This window comes from Dipodomys ordii, unplaced genomic scaffold (assembly GCF_000151885.1).
Source record: "Dipodomys ordii isolate 6190 unplaced genomic scaffold, Dord_2.0 Scaffold19, whole genome shotgun sequence".
NCBI lineage: Eukaryota > Metazoa > Chordata > Mammalia > Rodentia > Heteromyidae > Dipodomys > Dipodomys ordii.
The window spans coordinates 7,397,727-7,417,751 of NW_012267235.1; the positions used below are offsets into that span (position 1 = coordinate 7,397,727).

The window sequence follows — 20,025 nt, forward strand, 5'->3', positions numbered from 1 at the left end:
ATGGAAGCAACCCAGATGCCCCTCAGTAGATGAATGGATCAAGAAAATGTGGTATATATACACAATGGAATTCTATGCTTCCATCAGAAAGAATGATTTGTTAGGAAATGGAAAGACCTGGCAATGATTTCAGTCCTGTTTTCTAGACTGTCTCTTCATTCTGGTACTTTCTCTTTTTTTGTACAGTTTTTATTGTAAAAATACTGTACAGAGGGGTTACAGTTACATGCGCAAGGTAATGAGTACATTTCCTATCCAGCATTGTTGCCTCCTCCTTTGTTTTTCTCCTACCATCCCTTCCCTCCCCACTTCCACAACCACTCCCCGCCCTCCCCCCGCCAAAGTTGTAAATTTTGTTTTCAACCTAGTGTCTTGTTCATCTCATTGTCACAATGGGTCAACCTGTATCCCTATTTAAGTCTTTTGTTTTTATTTTTCCCTTCCCCTCTCCGAATTAGAGAAGTGTATATACAAGGTGTAGGGCACAAACATCAAATACAGTGAAAATAAGGGTTATACCGTGGGGGAGGAACATACAAAGAAACAAAAAATCATGGAACATTATAAATATGTTAGAAACAATATCAAGAAAGAAAAAATATTTGTGTCCCTATCTTGGAGTTCTTTTCACTTAACATCATCTTATATGGTCATATGTACATAGCTTTTGACCTTTTCTGCTTGTCCTAAACATGTACTAGTTGTTACAAATAAGAGAAACCATAGGACATATGTTTCCTTGAGCCTGGCTTACTTCACTTAATATAATTTTTCCAACACTTTCCATTTCCTCACAAATGGGGCAATGTCATTCTTTCTGATGGAAGCATAGAATTCCATTGTATAATCTGGTATTTTCTTGCTGTGCAGAAACTTTTTGATTTGATGTAGTCCTATCTGTCCGTTCTTGTTCTAATTTTCTTTTTGTAGCTATGAGAGTGGTATCTAGAAAGTTCTTCCCTATGCCTAGATCATCAAGTATTTCTCTCAAGTAGTTTCAAAGTTTCAGGACATAAATTAAGGTCTTTGAACCATATTGAATTGATTTCTGTACAAGTGAGAGATATGGATCTATTTCAGTCTTCTGTAAATAGATATGCAGTTTTCCAAACACAATTTGTTAAAGAAGCTGCTTTATCTGCAATATATATTTATCTGCAATATATATATATTTATCTGTAATATATATATATATATATATATATACAATATATATATTGTAAAATTCAGATGGCTATAACACCATAGATTTATATCTGGGTCTTTTATTCTGTTCCACTAGTTTTCAAGTCTGTTTTTGGGCTATTTATTTTGTTTGTGTTTTTTGTTATTTTGTTTTGTTTTACTATGGCTCATTAGTCTACTTATAATATCTGCAACTGTGATGCTTCCAATACTGCTCTTTTGCTCAGAAGAGATGTTGATTGATTTTATCATTGATTTTTTTATGCATTAGCTGAGATGATTTTTACAATTATTCTCTTTTATTCTGTTAATAAAAATACTGACTTCTCATGGGCACTTCTAAACAAACCAACTTGGTCCTATTGTCTTTTAAAATATTAGGAAATTTGATTTGCTAATTTTAAAGGATACTTTTATGAAGGACATTCAGTTCTTTTATTATAGTGTCTTTAACTTCATGATTATGCTAGTCCTTGGTTTTTGAGTAAAATTCTTGCTAACATCTTTTTGTGGGAAGCAAATGTGCCATGAATCATAATCCTCCTAAATTTGCTCTTCAAGTAGTTGGGACTACATGTGTGCACTATCACACAAAGCTCCAAGGTGATTTTTAAAGTGTAGGTAGACTTGAGGTAGAGAGGAAGAGAATTTGAAGAGCTAGAAACTCAAGTGAACGCATAAATTAGGAGATGACAAGTCACAATATGGGTGGCTGCAGGGTTCATGGAAGAGAATAGTAGTAAAGATAAATTTAGGGATCTGAAGACATGTAGATTAAATTTAAACTAGTGGACTGAAAGACAGAAGGTTGTATAATAGGGAACTGAGGGGTATAGACATAGGAAGATATGGGAGTGAGGGAAGAAAAAGTTAGCTTGGCCCTTGAATTCCCTGAGTCTCAAGCTGTCTCACCATGAAAAGATGCTAACCAAACATCAAGTAAGATTATGCTAGCCCTCTTTTAGTGCTGAGGATTGAAGCTAGGGACTGCTGACTGATTAGCATGTAATCTACCATTAAGCAACATTTCCAGGCCCTCCATTATCTTTATAAAATAAGTGAGGAAGTATTTCTTCCTCTTTTCTGAAATAGTTTGTGGGAGATTTTTCCTCTCTCACTTTACATGCTTGAGAAAATTCACCAGGGGATGTTTCCAGATAGGGACATTGTTTTTTTTTTGGGGGGGAAGTATTTGGTGATGATTTCTTTGGTAGATCAAAGGCAATTTGGGAGATTTTTGCTTATCATCTGTATCCACTTTTCAAGTTGCTTTTTTCAACAGATTTGTTCATTTTCTCTATGTCATAAAGCTTATTGGAAAACATTGTAATTATTTATTATCATTATATGTCTGTGCTATTTGTAGAGATATTTCTTTCACTCCTAATATCAGTAACTTGTGTCTTTCTTTTTTCTTGACTTTTGTTAGAGTTTTTTTTTAATTTTTTGTAAATTTTGTTAATCTTTTTTCAAATCTTGACTTTGCTGGTTTTCTAATTGTGATCTCTTCTAATTTATTGATTCCTGCTTTAAAATTATAGTTAATTTAGGTCAACTGCTTAAGTTTGTAACCCAAACTTAAAGTGGTTTTACCCCTTCATTTTAACCACAGGAATTTGATGATAGGAAGTTCTCATTGGCAGTTCTTTAGTTTCAAGCTACAGAGTTGATCTTATCTATTTTCACAATAATTCTGGGTATTGTCTCTCACATTCCTTCTGTAACTCAGTGGTTATCTTGAAGTATGTTGTTTAATTTCCCTATATTCTGAACTTCTCTATAGGTTTGAATGGAATTGGTATTTACTTTAATTTCATGGTGGTCAGAGAAGATTCTTAAGATTTCAATCTTTTAGAATTAATTGAGACTTTTCCCATAATCTATAATATGGTCTATCTTTTTTTTTTTTTTGTCGGTCATGGGGCTTGAACTCTGGGCCTGGGCGCTGCCCTCAACCCCTCAACTCAAGGCGAGCGCTCTACCACTTGAGCTACAGCACCACTTCCGGTTTTCTGGTGGTTTATTGGAGATAGGAGTCTCACGGTCTCTCCTGCCCGGGCTGGCTTTGAACTGCGATCCTCAGATCTCAGCCTCCTGAGTAGCTAGGATTACAGGCGTGAGCCACCAGCGCCCGGCTAATATGGTTTATCTTATTGAACATGTCTTGGGTACCTGTCAATAATGTTTATTATGTTGTTGAGTATAGTTTCTTATATATATGAATTGGTTCAGAGCAGTGTTGATAGTCCTTTATAATTTATTGGGTGCTTTCTGACTTTTTTGTCTATTTGTTCAAAATTATCTTCTAATTGATGAAACTAGAGTAGTGAAACCTCCAGTACAATTGTGTATTTGTCTATTTAATTTAGTTCTATTAGACTTTTTAATCATATGTTTTAATCATATGTTTGATGTTCTGTTAATAGACACAAATAAGCTGGGCAAGTGGTTCATGCCTATAATCTTAATTATTCAGGAGGTTAAGACCTGAAAGATTGAGGTTTGAAGCCAGCCCTAGCAGAAAAATCTACAAGACTCCGTCTTCAATTAACCAGAAAAAAGCTGAATGAGAAGCATGGCTCAAGTGATAAGAGTGTTAGTTAGCATGAAAGCTGAGCACAGCTGGACTCGAATTCAAGCCCAAATATTGGCACACAAAAAATTAGATATAAACACATTTACAACTATTATAATTTCTGATGAATTGACTCTAGCATGATTATGAATTTTATTTATAACTTTTCTCTCCTGATTGAATATTCCTACATTTTATATTGTCCATCTCACCCTCTATTTTACATTCAATCAATTGGCTTCTTTATATTCAAATTTCTTCTCTTTATAATCTATAGATAGTTTTTTTCAGCCTAATAATTGTCTTTTAATTAGAATATTTAGACTATTATGTTTTATGTAACTATCAGCATGGTGAGATTGAGTCTACAGTTTTGCTACTTGTTTCTATATTTGCTTCATGTCTGTATTGTTACTTTGATCTCCTATATATTCTCCTTTTGGGTAATTGTGGATTTCTTAATATCACATCTTAATTTCTCAGCTGGCATTTCAGCTCTGCTTTGTTGTAGGAAGTTTCAGTTTAGTATTTTCTTATAACATGTAGGAAACTTGCAACGGGATAGTTCTATTTAACCCCTCACCTGATTAGGGTGAGGCCTTTTGTACTATTGTGTGATATATTCATATATTAAACATATTATTATATTTAAAACCACAATTATTTTTGTATTAAACTTTAAGACAGTATCAGTTGTTGTCTGTGTTTACCCACATATCACTAATTTCAGACTTGCTTTTCTCTAAATATTTTCTAAGAAATTTCTGGACTGTTTCTTGATGTTCAAGCCTGCTGATCTAAAAAGTGTCCCTATTTTCCCTTTGTTCCTGATGGATAGTTTCATTAGATACAGAATTCCAGGAAGTTCTGTTTGTTGTGCATACATTGTTTCAATCTTCCTCCCTACAAACCAGGTAAATTGTATCTTCTTTTCCCCTGTGTATAATGTATTGCTTTCCTCTAAAATTGTTTTAACTAGAATATTAATTTTAAAGTTCTATTTCCCCAAGCTTGGCTATGGTATGCCTTTGTCTTCATCCTGTTTGGAGTTTGTCAAGATTTTGGATTTATTTTTCATTAAATTTAGGGAGCGGTGTGTATTTACTTATTTTTATAATAAATGTTCTTATCTGCTAAGTCGACAAATCTATTTCCTGAATCTGCTTTTGTGTTGGAGCACAAGTTTGTCACATAAGTCTGTTATTTAGTACAGAAGCAAACAGATAAGCCTACATTGGTACCTGCAAGCAGCTGCATCACTACTGTATTGTGAGTTATCAGACAATAAGCTTCGAGTCATTAAAAAAAAACAGATCTACTTAGGAAGGAAAGGTGTTGGTGATGTACCTCAAAAACATAAGAGTCATGTCACTTCAATACAGGATCATGAGATCATTTAAATCCAGGGTGACGTATAATGTGGTTATGTCTTCTGAAAGGATAAGTGTGAATCATCCAGGATATTTACTTCTGCACATTAGTTCCTGCCTTCTGTCAATATAGCAGGTCATTGAAAGCTGTCATAAAAAGTCTTAAGTATAAAAGTGATGGAAAGTAAACGAATGTCTATACTTACCATCACTGAGCCTTGAAGTCCAAAACTTTTGTTACCCTGGTGATTCTGGGGGTTCTCCAGGTCCGGGGCTGTTTTGGGGTAAAGAGAATAAGAGAGAGGGAGAGGGAGTGGTGCAGGAGACAGAGAGTCTGGTAGATATACATGGAGAGAGAGAGAGACATTTTTAATGTGTACATGTTTTGTAAATTACTCAGTATGATGGTCTTTTAGTTAATATCAAATGCCAACCATACAAAACATTCCAGCCCATTTCTAAGGATTATTGGGGAAATTCTTGGTGTGTTTGAACCATAAAATTCTTATAAAATCTGAATCATAATGTCTGTACTCTTAGTCTTCCTTACACAGCCTGCCCTGCCTTTGGCGCCAATGTACACATTAGTCAGCGTTGACAAAGCAAACACAACTGCATCCTTCAGCAGGTGGAAGTGAGGAGGCAGCCTGACCATATCATCCTTCCTCAGGGACAGAAGAAGCCCCCATCTCTTTCTCATGGAACTAAGTTTGCATTCTTTTCCATCAGAGGTTATATATACTATTCAGAATGGATTACAAGGATATGTGATATGGCAATTTTCTCATAGGAGGACTTATTTATCCATGTGCGTGTCATTCCTATTAATGATGGTCTTTCTATGCTACTAAACATGGTTTATATCCTTTCTTCTTTCTCTTACAGGAAAACCTGGGTCTTTTTTCAGCAGATCCAGCTTCCAGCACCTGGAAAACATATGTTAACTATATCGATGACATGTTGCTTGATGGATTCTTTCTTGCCATTGAGTGCTCCCTCAAGTACTTGCTGGAAAACACCGGTATCTACTGACTTATGGGTCTGGGTTATTATTGAGAATAAGCATCAGTAGCATTTGCTAGGTTAAAATGAAGTAGAGTTAAGTATTCTGTTATTTTCCCCAGTGCTGTGTTGAAAAGTACACAGTAAACTAGGAAAGGGCTTGAGCTTCTAAATAGTTCAAAGGAAAAAAAAAAGATTTCTGACTCTTTACAAATTTGTTGCAACCACTCCCCGCCCCCCAAAAAAGCAAAAGGCTTTAAGATCATAAAACCTCTAGCAAAGGAAAAAAAGAGAAAGTGAATTCCATCAAAGTCTAGGTTTGTTGTGGGGAAACACAGTTGGTCAGAGCGCCTTCCTCCACAGGACCCACGGCACAATGGGAGGGGCCTTCTGTGCCTGCCAGATCCACATGCTTTCTGAAGACTCTCCAGAACACCAAGGAATGGTGGGACCCAGGTTGAGGGGAAGAAACAGAAGGGATTTTGTTTTGTTTTATATGTGAAAGAGCCAGGCAAGAAGCAATTTTCAGAAGGCAAATGAGTAATAAGAAGATAATGAACATTCTTTGAAGCTACTAAAAAAAGCATAAAGGCTTTGAATGGGTGGTGGATAAACTGGGGTAACATGTAAAGTGAAAGGTCTCATAGGGGCTAGCTTTGGCTAGCACAGATAAGGTTGAAAGAGCAAAGAGTTCGTGTCTAAAAGTTAAACTTGCACATTCTAGAAATGTCTGCCAAGGGTCATGTTAAAGGATAAATCAAAATGCAGAGGTGGCTCCTTGGTTGTTTTTATTTGTTTCTCTGTTATTTTTTTTCATTTTGTGCTGGTTTGTGGCTTGAACTCAGGTCCTGGGGGCTATTCCCTAAGCTTCATTTTTCTCAAGGCTAATGCTCTATCATTTGAACCACAGCTCCACTTCCATCTTTTTTGGTAGTTTATTGCAGATAAGAATCTCGTGGACTTTCCTGCCTGGGCTGGCTTTGAACTGCAATTCTCAGATCTCAGCCTCCTGAGTAGCTAGGATTATAGGTGTGAGCCACCAGTGCCCAGCCAGAAGTGAATATTTTTGAAACCAAAGGATGAAAGTGAGATGCTCATGTTGCCCACTCCACCAAGAAATGTTCTTCCTCCTCTTGTCTCCTAATAAGTCTTACTTCTGCCAAGATTGTGGAGCCAAGACTATTACCCTGTGTGAAATTATGTTCACATTTTACCCAATACACTGATTGGGGTCTCATGCCAGCTCATGGGGCAAAAGTCTCATAGACTCAAAATACTCTTTAAAATCTTCCAGGTCTTAGAAACCACATGCAAGCATTACCGATTAATTCTTAAGAATATAAAGTATAGTAATACACAACATATCATGAGCACAAAAATCCAAAATGCTTGTAGGCTTACTTTCTGAGCCCCAGAAGTTTTGGATTTTAGATCCTTTTGTATTTAGGATTTTTGGATTTAGGGATGTTCAACTACCAAAGTCAGTGCAAACATTCCAAAATCTTAACACTTTTATTCCTAACCATTCAGATAAGTATTTCAGCCTGTATAAAAGCTAACATGACAGGGTTTTTGTATTTGTTTGGGGGTTTAGGGATTGTTTTCTGGTGCTGGGAATTGAACCCTTGATCTTGTGTATGGTAAGCAGGTACTCTACCAGTGAACTACATCCTCAGCTGTGTGTATGTGTGCATGTTCATACTCTTCTATGGAACTAGTACAATTACTATGTGGTTAGTAACCCTATATTTCCTTAAGTTAAATGTTCATTTGATGGGACTTTCCTCAGTCCCATAATACTAAGTCATCATTTAGTTTTGAAGACAAAGTCATAAGTTTATATAACTTTGAGGATCCTTCAGCTTTTTTTAAACTAGAGTGAAGGTTAAACTGTGTTAACATTGTCTCTCATCAACACTGTGGCTTAAAGGACAAACTCTCTCCCTTCCTCTCTAGTAATAGTTCTATGTCAGCATTATCATTTTGTGTTATGCATCTTCCATCCTGTGGTGTCTGCATTCTGTGGTCATGGCTATGTCAGATCTGGTTTGTGGGAGGGGAAAATGAATAGAGAAGATCCACTTACTGTCTCAAGGGGCCCAGATGGTAAATGATACACTCATTTCTTCCCAGTTACCACCTGAGGGAATTATATTGCTAGACCTAACTATACATGGACTGGGAAATTTGGTCATACATCCAGCAAGAGCTCTATTTCTCAGAAATAAGAGGCCAGTGGTTCTCAATGAAACTTTTTTCTGCCTATTGTATCCAACACATAATAATCTCTTAAATATTTGTGCAATCCAAAAACAAAGTAAGTGAAAATAAATGGCTAATGGTCAAAGATTATATCTAACACTTGGAACATGGTGCCTCATATTGTATTTTGATTTAAATTTAGCAAGACGACATGGTCTAGCAAGTAATCGGGAACTTGTGAATTATTTATACTGTTTTTTAAATTTTTTATCACAAGACTACAGAATTAAAATAAGTTCTGTGCTTTTAGAAAAGGAGCCACAAGGGTAGGATCACACCTTGTCTCTGTTATACCTATGCAAATGAGGAAAGGATGGGAGGATCCCATCCACCTAGCTGCTGCTAGTAGAATTGCATACCTAGCCTGTGAAGATACTGGCTACTTTGGCAATTCGTGGGCAGCGGAGGAAGGTCCTCATGGGGAGTGATCTTCAGGCCTGGGTGCCTAGCTCTTTTGCTCAAGGCTAGCATTCTGCCACTGTGCTACAGTGCCACTTCCAGTTTTCTGGTGGTTAATTGAAGATAAGAGTCTCACATACTTCCAGGGCTGGCTTTGAACTGCAATCCTTAGATCTCAGCCTCCTGAGTAGCTAGGTTTATAGGCTTAAGCTACCAGTGCCTAGATATTATATATATATATATATATATATATTTGCAAATATATATATATATATTATATATATATATTTGCAAATATATATATGTTATATATATATATATATTTGCAAAACACTTCCTTTTTCTACACTTTAAAAAATTGCCTTTAAGTAGTTATAACAAGGTGTTGTTACATTTAACAAAGCAGTTTATAAATACAATGAATCTTGATCAATGTCATCCCTTTCATCATTCTCACTCATCCTTCCCCTACCCATGTTTTCTCTCATTCTTCTTAATTTTGTAGAATATACTTTGAATTCTTGACTGCATTCTTCCCATTTACTGGGTATTCTGTTGAAATTTGATTTTCCCTTCCTAAGGCATTACATGATTTGAGTTCTTTCTTAAATCTACAATATTTCAGTTAATACATTTATATACTTGCATACCACCTAACAAGTATATATTTACTTGTAAGCTTATAAGTTAAATGTAGCTTCCACATATAAGGGAAGACATGCTTCTAAGACACTGTTTTTTAATTCATCTTTTCCTAGTGTTGATGGCTCATGCTTATAATCGTAGCTACTCAGGAGGCTGAGATTTGAGGATTGCAATTCAAAACCAGCCAAGGCAGGAAATTGTGTAAGCCTATTATCGCCAAATAATCACCAAAAAGCTGGAAGTAGCACTGTGGCTCAAGTGGTAGAGCACTAATCTTGAGCTGAAAAGCTCAGGGACAGCACCCAGGTCCAGAGTTCAAGCCCCAGGACCAATCCTACACACACACACACACACACACACACACACAAAGAAACCTACCTTTTCTCAAAAATAATCAGCAATTTCCAGGAAGCACTTAATGTGGAAAAAAACTGGTTTGGAGTGATTGATCACTGGGGTATGTTCCTTGAGGACAAAGGAAGTCTTGAACAAGGACTGCTTTACCTGTGCACTTGGGACAGGGCTCAAGTGGTACAATGCCTGCTTTTCAGGTTCAAAGACCCTGAGTTTAAATTCAAGTACCACCAAAACAGTTCTTTTGCTAATAAATACTACAAAGCTGTCCTCTCACCTTTTTTTGGCAAAATTAACATGTTCATTTTCCTATACCCTAAAGAAATGCTCTGGACATTTCAAAAATGGTACCCTACTTTGCCCATTTCCCTCATTGGTCATTTTGTTGATTTACTGTCTTTGTTTTTCAGAGTGTAAGGCCAGACTCACCCCAATATTTGAAATACAACTCAGCCTTGTCTCCTCAGAGTTAATTTTCTATCCATCTCTGGAATCTGGGGTAAAAGGAGGCTTCTATGATATTGTGGAGGGTCTGGTTGTCAGCATTTTTGGAATGTCATCTCTGATACCACGGCTTTCTTCACACAACGGCTCTTCTCATTATCAGGTACTGGCTGCCCCACCATCTACCCTCCAACCACATTGAAACATCCTTCCTAGCACTGGAGTAACCTGCCTGCTGTATGTCTCCTTTGCCCAGGATGACCTGGAGAATATGACTGCTTTGGCTGGCATGCAGAACATGCTCATGGAAAGGGTGAAGAGCATGATGACGCTCTGCAGTAACTATCGTAACAACTTCAGCCAGTATTCCTACCTCTACGTGGAGGACAGGAAGGAGATTCTAGGCCAGTTTCTGTTGTACGGACATGTCCTGACCCCTGAAGAAATAGAAGCCCATGCAGAAGATGGCATCCCTGAGAACCCACCCCTCCTCCAGCACTTCAAAGTGCAGATTGACTCCTATGAGAAGCTCTATGAAGAGGTGTGCAGCCTGGAGCCCATCAAGGTGGTGGACAGCTGGATGAAAATTGATGTGCGACCCTTGAAGGCATCTCTGCTGAACGTCATTAAGAGATGGAGCCTCATGTTCAAACAGCATCTGGTTGACTATGTCACTAACAGGTAACATGGTTGTCCTAGCTTTCTTTCAGCATCCCAGGCTGTCTAAGACTACTCCTCTTCCCCCCCCCCCACCCCAGGTTCATTGGTTAATGAAAGTTAAACCAACTGATGGAGATTCCAGAGTTTTGGAAAATCACAATAACTTCCATCCTGCCCTTTCCTTTATTCACCAGATAATGACCTCTGTTTTATTTTCCACCTGGTGCCCAATGCATGAAAGGCACCCAGTAAGTGGTAAATAATGTAAGAAGCAATAATCACAGATCCAACCTCCTTTTACCTTTCTAACTGTGAAATCTCTTTAAGCCTTGGAAACAGAAGGAGTCTAATAGGGCTCTTAGATTTTATTTCTTACCACTTACTCCCTGCTTTAGAGGATCCAGCTGTGCACCCCAGCTCCCATGTGCCTTCCTAGGCCATTCTAGCCATGCTTCAGTTGGGATATGAACTTCTATCTGACCCCCAGATCCAAACTACTCAGCCCAGCACTGTGCTTTCTAATACAGAGCACTGTCCTCTGAATGAATGATCAAAGGTCAGCTGTCCCCTAATCACTGCACCTTAGCCTTGTCTCCAGAGATCTGTCTCAGGCAGAATCTCAACCTCTAAGTCTACCTCAAATTCAGGGAGAAGGGGAGCAGAAATACAACAATAGCCTATTATGTGACCAATAACATGGCAGGAAACCAACCTGATTGCTTTCTTTGATTTAGTGCTAATCTTGCTCAATGCCCCACTTTGTGGTGAGCAAAAGGGAAATGGTAAAATTGAGAGTCTCTCTGTCTAAAAACAAAACAACAACAACAACAAAAACAAATGACTTTGGAAAGACGATGCTCTACCAATGTAGGAAACGCCAGGAAAGTATCATGGACATTATTTCAATATGGCTTCCCAGCCTGCCACCAGTGATTCATGCCTATAATTCTCAAGAGGCTGAGATGTGGAGGACTTCCCAGACATAAAAGTTCTCTAGCCTTCATCTCCAAAACAACCATCCACAAAGCAGGATTGAAGGCATAGCCCTGTGTTCAAACCCCAGTACTACCCAAAAATAATAACTAAGAGCTTTCTGTATTTCAGGAAGGCTTCTGCCCTTTAAGAAACTCAGAGACAAGATGGGATGTGCTGTGGGCACTAAGAGAGTGATAGATGAACTATGGCTATTGAAGCATTTTTGGAGGAACAGCTGCTCTGTGGTCCTCCATCGGTAGATCTGTCATCCAAAGCCATAGGGCATGTTTTGAAATGTATCTTTTGTTATTTTTGTGTGTGTGATTTACCACTGATTTTGTCTCCAGTGGTGATCTTTTTTTTATTTTTTATTATGAAAATACTGTACAGAGGGGTTACAATTACATGGGCAAGATAATGAGTACATTTCTTATCAAGCATTGTAGCCTCCTCCTTTGTTTCCCCTCCCATCCCTTCCCATCCCTTCCCATTCTCCCCCTGCCTCCCCCCACCGAATCCTATGATTCTTTTGTTATTATTTAGATAATGGCAAGGCTGCTACACTCATAAAAGGTCACACTAGGATACACGTATGTCCCTGGGCAGGGAAAAGAGGGTCTTTATCATGGTTTCTATGGCAAAAAATCGGTGAGGAAGTGAAAGCTGGCTTGGGATTGGTGGATTTGAATCATTTTGGTGGGCTCTAGAGCACAAAGATTGTCCCTTGTCTGGCATCTGGCCCTGAGTTGCTAGGGACAGAGCAGTGGTCCACTGTGTGAGAACAAGATATAGGAGGTGGCTGGGCTCTGGATTGGTTTGCACATGAAAGGTATACTCGAAGGTCAGTCATGGCCACCTCAAAGACTGGCTAGGTCTCTGTGTGTACAGTCCCTTTGGCATCTATGAGACCCCTCCTCCCCCAGATGGGAAAGGATCAAAAACTCTTGGTGAAGCTGGGTACCAGTGATGCCTATAATCCTCTCTATTCTGGATGCTGAAATCTGAGGATTACAGTTCAAAACCAGGCTGGGCAGGAAAGTCTGTGAGACTTTTTATTTCCAATTAACCAGCAACAAGCTGGATTTGGAACACTAGCCTTGGACAAAAGAAGACAAGGGACAGTGACCATGCCCAGAGATCAAACTCTAGTACTGGCCCATACATTCTTACAAAAACAAAAACAGTTGGTAGATGCAAGGCATGCCACAGCAGATACTATAGCTGTCTACCAGGTAAGACTTCCAAGGGTATGACAGTTGGTTTGACAGGAATAAACACATGTCAGAACAGATAAATAGCTAAAGTCCTTTCTTTTGAACCTTAGTTTCCACATCACTAAGAAAAGAGAGTACAATTAGATTCTGGTTGGTTGGTTGGTTGGTACTGGTATTGAACTCAGGGTTTTGTGCTTGCTAAGTAGGCACTCCATCCCTTGAGCCAGGCCTGTAGCCCTCGATGGATTCTTATAAGAACCTTGCAGCTTGAACATTGAATCAGTGGCTCCATTAACTGGCTACTTTGCTATATTTCAGGAGAGTGTTTGATTGTTTACTGGAACATCAGGTAAAAATAGAAATAGTATGAAAAATGAAAAACATGTACTGCTGAGTATCTGTTGCAAGGTCCACAATGATGTGATTTCTACCTTCACTTAGTAGTCAGAATGAACCCTGTCTTGACTTACATCTTACCTACTTCACCTGCCAGAAATTCAGCATTCTTTATCACCTACCCTTTCTTCTCCATTAAGCTCCTACTGCCCCAATCTGACTCAGCCCCCATCTCTGCCTTACACACTCAAAGGCCTTCCAGGTCTCCCTGTACCTTTCGCTAGACCCAGGGTCTTTCATCAGCAAATTCCTACCATTTTATCTTTTGCTGATAGTGTTTTGCTCTAATTGGAACCTGGCTCTCCTCCAAGGATCCAGCTATACCTCTAGCCCTCCCAAGTGGAGGCTGATTCTTCTGTGTCCCTCTGGCTACCAGATGTAGGGTGGGGAAGGTACCTTTGCTCTTCGATGCTGCTCCAAGCCCAATTTCACTGCCATTCTTCCTCAAAATCCTCAGGTCTACTACTACTGGAGCAGTATCCACCACTACTTGGTTATTGCTATAGCCACCAACCAAGCTTTTAGTCATGCCTTCTCATAGGGCTTCTCAGCTACCCCCTGATTGCTTCCACTGACTTAACATTGCCACAACATCCCCATCACACCTGCCATGTGTAGCTCACCTCTTCCCTCCAATGCCCCTTTACTCTGAACTATAATTGCTACTTCAGCTCCAGTATAAGCATTCCATTACTTAACCACACCTGGTGTCTTTCCACCTCACTTCCTTGGCAGCCCTGCCGTGCAGAATTCTTCAGACCCATCAGGATTTCCATCCCATTGACTCCTCACCTTTGAGTGTCTGTCTTGCTAGCTCCCTGTTCCTTCCCATTCCTACCTTGGAAACCCCTGACTCTGGCTAAACTCAATGCTCCCTTTCTGTCTCTGATTAATTCATCTCTGCTGAAGCAGAAGAAAACCACTTTTCTGACCAAGCTCACATTCAATTTATGAACACAAATTTTAAATAGGCCCTCTACTCTTTCCCCAAAAGTTTTCCAGTCTCTTAGACTCTCAAATCCTCATTCTGTTCAGACTTCAAACATTCCACCTGCCCTAATACCCTTACTTTTTCTTCACTGAAAAACTAGACATATTCACTATGTAACTAACCCACAAGTTCATCAACAAGTCTGTCAAACTACATGCATATGAAGCTATATACCCAATTTCCACACCTGTGACAATGGATGGATAAGCTGTCTCTGCTTTTAGAAGTCCAACTCTCTTATCTAGTCAGGGATGTACAACCTCCTTGCTAAGGTTTGGGTATTACTGGAGTATGCCCCCTAAAGATTCATGTGTGCAAGTTTGGGAGGGTTATGGAATCATAACCAGGCAAATACTTGGCACTGCTCTGAATACATAATAAAGTGCATCATCTTTTTATGTCTTTAGGGAATGTATTTCCTTTTCTGTTCCCATTCATATCAGTCACTCACTTTTCTATTGAGCTTTATTTTTTCCCATTTTTTGATACTCGGGAGTCATGTATTCTTTATCTGATCCCTTGCCAGTTAGATTTATTTTAACTACCCAATCATCTCCCATTTTGTGGTCTGCCTTGGCCCCACTCCACTTGTGGTGGATGGTCCTCTGTATTCGCAATTGATTTGGCTGCTGGAGATTCAACCAACCACAGATCAAAAATGCATTTTTAAAAAATTGTGTCTGCACTGAACCTGGGTAGACCTTTTCCTTGTCATTAATCCCTAAACATACCAGTACAACAACTATCTACATGAATTAGATAATTATAAATAATTTAGAGAAATGACTTGAAGTATATGGGAAGGTGGCTGAGGGTTTATGCAAATACTATTTTAAACGAGGTTGTAACATTTGTGGATTTAGGTATCTATAGAACCAATCTCGCCCATAGATAGTTAGGGATGGTGGTACTTTGATGAATAATGCTTAATTTAAGGTAGCCAAGTGTATTCATTTTTCCCTATATATTGTTAAATATTTTTTCCCAAGATCCTAATGACTTTCCCCTATATTCTCTTATAAATGTTTTAGAATACTCTTTCACCCTAAGTAGTCCCTTGTCTATTGTTAGATGAACATGAAAAAATCCTACTTCTCTAGTTTTGTAATAAATCTTGATACCTTGTAGAGCAAATTCCTACTCTGTTCATTGTCATTAAAAATATCTTGAGGGGGTCTGGGAAGGTGACTCAGTGGTAGAGTGCTTGGCTTGCATGATGAGGCCCTTGGTTCGATTCCTCAGCACCACATAAGCAGAAAAAGCCGAAAGTAGGGCTGAGGCTCAAGTGGTAGAGCGCTGGTCTACAGCTGAAGAGCTGGAGGACAGCGCCCAGGCCCAGAGTTCAGGCCCCACAACCGACAAAAAAATAAAAATAAATAAAATAAAATATCTTGAGGGGCTGGGAATGTGGCTGAGGGGTAGTGTGCTTGCCTAGTATGCACAAAGCCTTGGGTTTGATTCCTCAGCACCACATAAAAAGAAAAGGTTGGAAGTGATGCTGTGGCTCAAGTGGTAGAGTGATAGCCTTGAGCAAGAAGAAGCTCAGGGACAGTGCTCAGGCCCTGAGTTAAAGTCCCAGGACTGGCAAAAAAAAAAAAAACCTTGAAAATAACATCAAGAATATGTTGAAAAACTGCCAGACATTGATGGCTCATACCTGTAAGCCTAGCTACTTCCTGAGTAGCTAAGATCTGAGGATCAAGATTTGAAGCCATCTGGAGCAGGAAAGTCCTTAAGACTCTTCTCTCTAATTAATAACCAGAATTGGCACTGTGGCTCAAGTAGCAAGAGCCAAAAAGCTCAGGGACAATGCCCAGGCCCTGAGTTCAAGCTCTATGACAATGACCAGTACACACACACACACACACACACACACACACACACACACACACACACACACAGATTGTCTTGACAATTATTGACCATTTGTTTTTAATATACATTTTATTCATCATTTAGAAGGAAAAGGCCTTTGAGTTTTTTGGTTACGTTTGCACACTAACTACATAAATTTAAGAATTGTCATCCTTACAATGTTGAGTATGTTTCACAATATGTTATCTTTCCATTTGTGTCTTTTTTATTGTCTGCCAATGAAATGTTGTAATTGTTACCATGAAATTAATGTTCATGCCTTTGTGAATGTTAGTCTTCAGTTTTTTTTGGTTCCTACTATAAGATAGTTTTAAACCATATTTTCTGTGGAAATGGAATTGATTTTTTGTATATTGATTTCGATATCAAGCAGTCCTGGGAAATTAACTTATTAAACTAAATAATTTATCTGTATATATTTTGGAGTTTTCTTTGTGCATAGTCACCATCTTTAAATTTATGAGTTTTAGTTCTTCCAAGAAATTATGCCCTTTATCTCTATTTCTTGTCTTACTATAATGGCTACAGTTTCTGTAAAAGGTTTAACACATGCCAATGGCAGATGTCCTTGCCCCTGACCTTCAAGGAGTTTCTTTCAACATTCCACTTCTGAGAATCATATTTTCTCTTTATCTTATTAAAGTTCCCTTCTAGTCTTAATGCTAGAGTATTTAGCATAAGTGGGTACATAATTTTTTCAAGTGCTTTTCTATGTCTTTTACCATAATTCTGTTTATTCCCTCAAATTATTCAAGTGGTGAAAAATTATAATTTGATTTCTAGTATTAAATCAATCTACCATTACTGAGACAAACCCAACATGAAGCATTTTCTTTGTTGATAGAGCCACTGCTCCATTTTATCTGTTAGTATATGGTATAGCATTGTGTACCTGTGTTTGTAATTGAGATTAGACTCTAGTTTTCTTTTTGTATGCTATCCTGAATTCTGAAGTAATCCCTCCTGCTTATTCTCTGGAAGAGCTGATATAATATTGGAATTCTTTAATCCTTAAAACTTTGATTTAAATCTTCTATAGAGGCATCAGAGTTTGTAATTTTCTTGGTGGGAAAATTGTAAGCTATAATTTCTTTAATGGTTATAAGAATATTAAGATTGTCCATTCCTCACAAGTAATATTTTCTAGAAATGTATCAGTGTCATCCAAATCATCAAATTATTGGAATAAAACTTTTAATATTCTCTTACCTGTTCAATCTCTGTCAAGTCTATAATAAGCTCCCCATTTCATTTTTATTCATTTATTTGCAGTTTTATTTATACCTTCTGATTCCTTTCTTGGACAGCCTTGTGAAATATTTACAAAGAACCTCATTATAAAACCATTGATTGTATTTATTATAGCTTGATTTTTTATTTCAGTAAGCTTATTATTATTATTATAATTATTATTGGGTCCAGTCATGGGGCCTGAACTCTGGGCCTGGGCGATGTCCCTCAGCTCTTCAGCTCAAGGCTAGCACTCTACCACTTGAGCCACAGCGCCACTTCTTGCTTTTTTCTTTTTTCTTATGTGGTGCTGAAGACTCAAACCCAGGGCCTCATGCATGCAAGGCAAGCGCTCTACCACTGAGCCACCTTCCCAGCCCAAGTTTATTATTATTATTTTTTGGGGGAGTCTGGTCGTGGGGCCTGAACTCTGGGCATGGATGCTGTCCCTCAGCTCTTCAGCTCAAGGCTAGTGCTCTACCACTTGAGCCACAGCGCCACTTCCGGCTTTTTCCATTTTTTCCTTATGTGGTGCTGAGGAATCGAACCCAGGGCCTCATGCATGCAAGGCAAGCGCTCTACCACTGAGTCACCTTCCCCCCAAGTTTATTATTTTTATGTTAATTATTTCCACTTGCTATTTTCTTTGGATTCATTTCCTATTCTTTGGCTAACTTTAAGAAGTATGCTTTATTAATTTTCAACACTCTGCCCTTTTGAATGTTAGCATTTAAAAGTTACAAATTCCTTTCTACAGACAAGTTTACCTACATTTTTACAATTTTAAGATGTAATACTTTTATAATAATGTAGTTCTGTTTTAATGTCTATCATTGTGGCCTTAGATATTTTTAAATGTCTACCTGTGGCATTTTTCTCATGTTATTGTTCCTAATTTTTAACTAATTTGCACTGTGGCCAGAGTTTGCACTATATTCCGTAGCAAGTTTCTAAACTATGTTGTCATTTGCTTTCCATACTCTAGTCAATCTTTATAAATCTTCTATGTACATTTGATAAGTCCCATATTCTATCTATATTGGGTGTAATATGATGTTCATGTCTCTATTCAAGCTTATTATCTATTCTATTTAAATCTGCTAAATCCTGACTTCACTTTAAAATCTCCTTGATTGACCAATTACTGAGATATTTTTGTCAAGTTTTCCACTTTGACATTATGCTGTCAATTTCTCCTTGTAATATTTTTGTCCTATTTGTTTTGATGCAATATTATATAAGCATATAAATTTTAACTTTTTATGTCTTCCTGGAAAACTGAATATTTAAATATTAAAGATTGCTTCATATCTTTGGCTATATACCTTGTTGGAAAGCCTGGAGTTTTTATATTAATATAGTTAAATCAATTTTCTTTTGTGTGACAGTTGTCTGTCTCTTTTAATCCATTGGCTTTCAACCTCATTGTGCAATTACATTGAGAGTCTTACAATCAGAATCAAACTGAGTGTTTATCTGCTGTAATGATATTTTATCTTTAACTGGAAGTTTTTGCATTAGCATTCAGTGTTCTATAAATACATTTAATTTTACTATTTTATTATATGCTTTGTTTGTTTTCTTTGCTCCTTGCTTTCTTTGGATTGAATATTTTTATTTTCCTTTTTCTTATTCCATTTTTCCCTCAGCTAGTTCAAACACTGCATTGTGTAGTTCTACCATTCTAATGGTCATCACACCTGTTTTTATAAGCATCCTTAAAATGAATACATGTATCAGCAATTTTGCTCACCTTAGAACCAATACAAACAGAGCTCTGTTGCCACTCTTCATTCATCACACCCATTCATTCATTCATTCATTCATTCATTTCACTCTCAGTAAATGAAAATTGTTCTCTATTATGTGTTTAACCTCATAGTACTTTATTTAAATTTGTATATTTTTGTTTCAGTGCTAGAAACCCAAGATCCTGTGCATACTAGGCAAACACAAAACCATTGAGCAAAAGCACTGGGCTTTTCTTTCTTGTTCTAATGGTTATTTACATTTGCCAGCCTATTTATGCCTTGCTTACCTTCTCTTTCTGCTACAGATATTGTTATTGAGGTATATCCCTTTTCAAAGTTCCTTTTGTAAAAGATGAGAATTCATCTTCAGTCTTTGCCTGATATGTATTTATTTCACTTCTGTTCTTAAATCTTTATTTACTGGAAGAGAATGCTAGGGAACAAATTTCTTTGATTATTAAAAATATTCTTCCATTATGTCTTGGCTTCCATTTTTACTATTAACTAGTTAGTTATCAACCCACTTATTTTATAATTATTTCAGACTTAACCAAAAAAATTACAAAGGCATCTGGGTTGGTGCCATATCTTAGCTATAGTAAATAATGCTGCAATAAACATAGTTGTGCTGGTAGCTTTAGTGTGGTCTTGTTTGTAAACATTTGTGTAAATGCCCAAAAGTGGGATTGCTGGGTTA

The 20,025-nt window shown here is 37.8% G+C and overlaps 1 protein-coding gene across 1 annotated transcript in view; it reads left to right on the forward strand.

Moving 5' to 3' along the window:
• Dnah9 (dynein, axonemal, heavy chain 9) overlaps nucleotides 1-20,025 on the forward strand; it is a 354,260-nt gene that overhangs the window by 60,940 nt on the left and 273,295 nt on the right. Inside the window, exons 15-17 of the mRNA XM_013013168.1 lie at nucleotides 6,016-6,151; nucleotides 10,203-10,399; nucleotides 10,493-10,917. Of these exons, the coding sequence (XP_012868622.1) occupies nucleotides 6,016-6,151; nucleotides 10,203-10,399; nucleotides 10,493-10,917 (758 nt within the window). The remainder of the gene's footprint in view (nucleotides 1-6,015; nucleotides 6,152-10,202; nucleotides 10,400-10,492; nucleotides 10,918-20,025) is intronic.